This window comes from Urtica dioica, chromosome 11, assembly GCF_054948205.1.
Source record: "Urtica dioica subsp. dioica isolate 48M chromosome 11, U.dioica_male_clone48M_v1_H2, whole genome shotgun sequence".
Classification (NCBI taxonomy): domain Eukaryota; kingdom Viridiplantae; phylum Streptophyta; class Magnoliopsida; order Rosales; family Urticaceae; genus Urtica; species Urtica dioica.
In genome coordinates, this window is record NC_142766.1 from 17,039,972 (window position 1) to 17,043,520 (window position 3,549).

At 39.4% G+C, this 3,549-nt stretch overlaps 1 protein-coding gene across 1 annotated transcript; it reads right to left on the reverse strand.

Moving 5' to 3' along the window:
• Window positions 1-1,177: 1,177 nt before the first annotated feature.
• Window positions 1,178-3,328, reverse strand: LOC149381791 (Homeodomain-like transcriptional regulator). Its single transcript, XM_089630583.1, has 2 exons — window positions 2,143-3,328; window positions 1,178-2,042 (listed from the first exon to the last, which is right to left on the reverse strand). The coding sequence occupies exons 1-2, from the start codon at window positions 2,508-2,510 to the stop codon at window positions 1,565-1,567; spliced, it is 846 nt and encodes a 281-aa protein (XP_089486709.1). The 5' UTR covers window positions 2,511-3,328; the 3' UTR covers window positions 1,178-1,564.
• Between the last annotated feature and the right edge of the window lie 221 nt (window positions 3,329-3,549).

Below are 3,549 nucleotides of genomic sequence, written 5' to 3' on the forward strand. Positions count from 1 at the left end.
TTTTTTCAGAACTCTTAGCTCTACTTGATTTATCAAATATATAAGATTAATAATTTTCGGTTATCTTAGTTAATTAACAATACATATAATAATATTGTTAAATAATTAAGTTGTAACTTTTGTGCATTACTTGTTTAATAGTATACTATTCGAATGACGTTTACCAAAGATTAAAATGGAAAGTCTTGCATAATATAAACAGAGCTGCAAAATAATAAATAGTTTAATTAAATGGGTTCATGTAGTGATATCTATTGCATTGCATAACAGTGGCGGCGACACATTTTTTTTTTTTTAAAAAAACAAACGGCTAATTACAAGTTTACAACTGCTTTGATAGAAGAGGCATATGATAGGAAAGGTCCAAATAAAAAAAAAATAAAAATAAAAAGAAAAGAGAGAGAGAGAGAGATAAGAAAGAAGAAGAAAAAAAAAAGAATAATAATATTTGCGTTCTAACAAATAAAATAAAAATAAAAATAAAAAGAAAAAGAAAAAGAAAAAGAGAGATCCCAAAGTGAATTAGGCATATGATGCTCGAGTTATTGCATGCAGAGTCAGCATTTCAATAAGGGTTTGTTTAGAGGTCAAGCTCAGTCAACCAGACCATTTTGGTTGTATCTGTGTTAGTTGGTTAGTGAAAAAATAGCATAGAAATGACAAGCCAAGTAAAAGATAAAAATAAGCTAAAAATGAAAAATAAGTGCCCAATAGATTTGAGAGACAAGGAAAGTTGGAAACTAATGAAATTCCATCTCAAATGCTCCATGATTGTTTGTGCCAATCCAAAAAAGAAACCAGGCATTTAAATGGTACTCCTATTCAATTAAAGCACAGTGAAAACCCTCGCACAAGTGAAAATGAAAGCTCAGTGATCCCACACACACAGCACAACACAACTAGGAGATTTTACATAAGAAGCAAACAGTGGATCATTCAATATAAATATCTATATTGTAATACAGGTGATGCCTAAATATGCTGTTGATTTTTTTTTTTCTTTACAAGAATGTCAAGATGCTTATCTTGAATTGTTGATGCTTTATTCATTCTCCATGTGAGGTTAGAATTCCATGTGTCTGCTAAGCTGATTCTCTTTTCTTCTGCACTAAGTAAGAAAATGATCTCAACTAAATTACCAGACACAGCTCTACCAGAAACACCATATCCTGTAATCTCATTCAAAATAGCCACTTGTGCATCTTCAAATTCCTTTCTGGGTTTGATTATTTTCTTAAAGAGGAATCGGATACAAAACTTGGTTGCCTGAGAAACAAGTTTCAACTCAGTTTCATATCGCAGAGTTTGGATTTTCCAAGGAAACACTACAATATTGTTCAATTGTCCTGAGCTATGAGATAAACTCAAAAAAATGGATGATATATTCACAGAAAAACCAGAGAAACAAAAAAAAAAAAAACACAATGAAAAAAAAAAAAAAAAAAACCAAAACTATGCTAGTGAAAGTTGAACAAAAGACACCACTAGTAATCTCTTTCTTTCTCTCTCTTTTTTTCTTCATTTCAATTCATTCATTGTTGCGTAACTGATGTATATCAAAACATCACCCGCGAGGGTAGCTTTGAGCGGATTGCATCTGAAAAACCATACTCTGAGCTCCAAAGTAAGACTCGCGATTATTGCTACCGCCGTTGTTAACATTACCACTATGCCCCTGCATTTTGAGCCCAAACGAGGTGATCGCGTACGGACTCGACGAGACGTTGAAGACGTTGGCGCTCCCGACGTGAAAGCCCATCTGAGCGCCGCTCGGCTGGTTCCACTGGAACGCCGGCGGCTGAGGAGGCGCCGGAGACGAGGGCCTCACGGACTCCGGCGAGGGCGTGCGAGGATCGCTGAGGTTGACGGTGGTGATGTCGTGGATGCTCGCTCTGCGCTTGTCCTTCCCGCCCGACACCTGGCGGATGAAATACTTCTGAGCGTGGCTCGCCACCTGCGTCGGCGTCCTCGTCACTACGAAGTTCCGCGAGATGTTCCTCCAATCGCCTTTCCCGTACTTCTTCAGACCCATCAGAAACAGCCTGATATCCATCCATGATCAACAAAAAAAGAAGTTGTTAATTCTCGGGGCATTAATTGGGCTGTAAAAAAAAATCAGGGAAAGTTGATGAGCGGGCTTACTTGTGCTCTTCTTCGGTCCAGGGGACGCCTTTTTTGCGCTCTTGGTCGAGGGGCTTGGAGCGCTTGGGGTGGGCGGCGGCGGCGGCGACCCAGTCGAGGGTGAAAGCGGCGGTGGCGTAGCCGGGGTCGGGGACGAGGCCGGCCTCGATGTTGCTGACGTCATACTCGAGCTCCTTGTACTTTCTGATGACGTCGCCGACGGACTTGCCGGGGATCATCGCCGCCACATTGTGCCACCTCTCCGGCGTCTCCTTGTCGTACACGGCCAGGGCGTTCTCGAACTGCTTGTTCTCCGCCGCCGTCCATCCGCCGCCGCTCTTCGTGTCCTCCTGAAGCCAGTTGTACGGCACCGGAGATATGATTTCCATCTCTCTCTCTCTCTATCTCTCTCTCGGATTCACAGTGGCATGGAAGATATGAATCCAATGATAAATATAGGACAGAGAGAGAGTCTGAGTATGAATATGAGGAGGAGGTTGGGATTTCAGTACTGTACCATCAGTGTTACATCAAGAGGCATTTTTACTTGGAGGAATCAGAATACGACTTTTTATTTATATATATGCGCGAGTGTGTGTGTGTGTGAGAGAGAGAGAGAAGAGGGGTAGCTTGAGGAATCTGGAAAAGACGCTAACTTTCTAAAATTCTGAGAAATGGGGATGGAAATAAAATAAAATTGAATTAAATAAATAAATAAATCTAAACCCCCCAGATTAGTACGGTGCAGATCTCTCTGAGCTCAACAACAGAGGAATTTCTCAAAGCAAAACCCAGAAACTGAAATCCACTTTAATGTAAGGGAAAAATATATCCCAATTAGGATAGAGTAGATGCAGGGTCAGATGAGTGGAAAAAAAATATCGGAGAGGCTCTGAAATCCAAGAGGGAATTCCGAAACAGATTGGGAAAAAAAATAAATACTGAGTGAAGATCTCTTCCCCCCCTTTTTTTTCCTTCCTTTGAGGCCGAGCGAACAGTGAAAGGAGAAGGGAAAAAGAAGAGAGAGGAAAAGGAAAGGAAAGAGGATATTTGAGAGCTACGAATGGAAAGAAAAAGCAAACTAGTACGCTTCAAGGAATGAATCTTATTTTTACAAAATCTTTTTGAGAGAGAGAGAGCAAAAAAGCAAAGTTGAGGGTGGTGAGTGGTGATTGGAGTATATGGTGTTGTGGATACTGCAACTTACAAAAAAAAAAGTTCCCTCTTATTATAATGAATAATTGATCAATGGCTCTCTCTCCCTCTACATTATTTTATTGTATTTCCTTTTTCTCAATTATACAATATTGAATTATTAATCTATTTATTTTCTATTATACTTTTTTTTTCTTTTGTTGCTCTGATTATTTTCTATTATACTTGATGGATATACAATTGCATTAGTATACTATATGGCGAAAGGCCCAT

Bases quoted from the DNA above. Each gene is read 5' to 3' on its own strand.
- LOC149381791 (XM_089630583.1), bottom strand. From the start codon at position 2,510: ATGGAAATCATATCTCCGGTGCCGTACAACTGGCTTCAGGAGGACACG. The intron at 2,043-2,142 runs GTAAGCCCGCTC...GATGGATATCAG, and splicing joins TGGACCGAAGAAGAGCACAA to GCTGTTTCTGATGGGTCTGA.